Below are 1,180 nucleotides of genomic sequence, written 5' to 3' on the forward strand. Positions count from 1 at the left end.
GGCACAGGGAATTTGGGGTTTGGGATGGGGTTTGGGGCTGGATCCACACCAGCAGCTGGGGGGAACAGGGAATTTGGGGTTTGGGGCTTGGATCCACACCAGCAGCTGGGGGGACACAGATCGGGGGGTTGGGATGGGGTTTGGGCTTTTTGGGGCGGGATTTTGGGATCCCCCCTTTACTTCGGGCACCAGGCGCTCGCAGTGCTCCGTGGGGGCATTCTGAGGGATTCTGGGCTGGGATTTTAGAATTGTCCCCCCTTACATCCGAGGCCAGGCGCTCATAGTCCTCCATGAGCTGCTCGTTCTCCTGGTTCACCGCCAGCACTTTGCAGATCCGATTCGCCGCCGTCTCCGCCTGCGGGGAACGGGAACGGGAATGGGAATGGGAAACGGGGGCAGGGGACACCCCCAGCTCCGGGGGAAAGGGGGAAGGAGGGAAGAATAAGAATAAAGGCGGAGGAAACCACAAGGATGAAAGTAGAACAGAAAGGAGAAGGAAAGTGCAAGAGAAAAGTAGAAGGAAAAAAGGGAAAGTAAAAGGAAGAAAAGAAAAACAAAGAGGAAAAGGTGGACGAAAAAGGAGAGAAAAGTATAAAGTAGGAGAAAAAAGAGGGGGAAAGAAACAGGAAAATTGGGAGAAAATAGGGGGAAAATTTAAAAATGCCAAAGGAAAAGGAAAGAGAAAAGAAAGGGGAAAGAAAAAGAAAACCCAGCCCTCGCTGGGCCTGATCCCAATCCCGATCCCGATCCACACGGATTGTCCTGCCCCGAGCAGGAGGAGGAGGAGGAGGAGGAGAAGGAAAAGGCTGGGGCTGGAGGTACCTGGGTGGGAAGCAGAGGAGGAATCCAGGAGGAGGAGCAGAAGGACGGACGTCAGCGGGAAGAGGAAGAGGGTCTGGGAAGGGCCGGGAAGAGGAAAATCCAGTGGCCGGGGGGGGAAGGAAATAAAGGAAATAAATGAAGGAAATCAATGAAGGAAATCAATAAATCAAATAAAGGAAAAGGGGGGGGGAAAGAAGGGAGGAAAATGCAGGGAATAAAGGAAGGGAGGAAAAGGAAAGGAACAAAGGAAAGGAGGAAAAGGAAAGGAACAAAGGAAAGGAGGAAAAGGAAGGGAATAAAGGAAAGGAGGAAAAGGAAAGGAGGAAAAGGAAAGGAACAAAGGGGAAAAGGAAGGGAA

The 1,180-nt window shown here is 51.9% G+C and overlaps 1 protein-coding gene across 1 annotated transcript in view; it reads right to left on the bottom strand.

The window, feature by feature from the left end:
• The window catches only part of LOC121660567 (alpha-actinin-4-like), a gene marked incomplete at its 3' end in the record, with an annotated part of 9,692 nt that overhangs the window by 963 nt on the left and 7,549 nt on the right, over positions 1-1,180 (bottom strand). Inside the window, exon 9 of the mRNA XM_042019959.1 lies at positions 263-355. Within this exon, the coding sequence (XP_041875893.1) occupies positions 263-355 (93 nt within the window). The remainder of the gene's footprint in view (positions 1-262; positions 356-1,180) is intronic.

This window comes from Corvus kubaryi, unplaced genomic scaffold (assembly GCF_017639235.1).
Source record: "Corvus kubaryi isolate FWS band 111438036 unplaced genomic scaffold, C.kubaryi_AGA036_p1.0 36560, whole genome shotgun sequence".
NCBI classification, from domain to species: domain Eukaryota; kingdom Metazoa; phylum Chordata; class Aves; order Passeriformes; family Corvidae; genus Corvus; species Corvus kubaryi.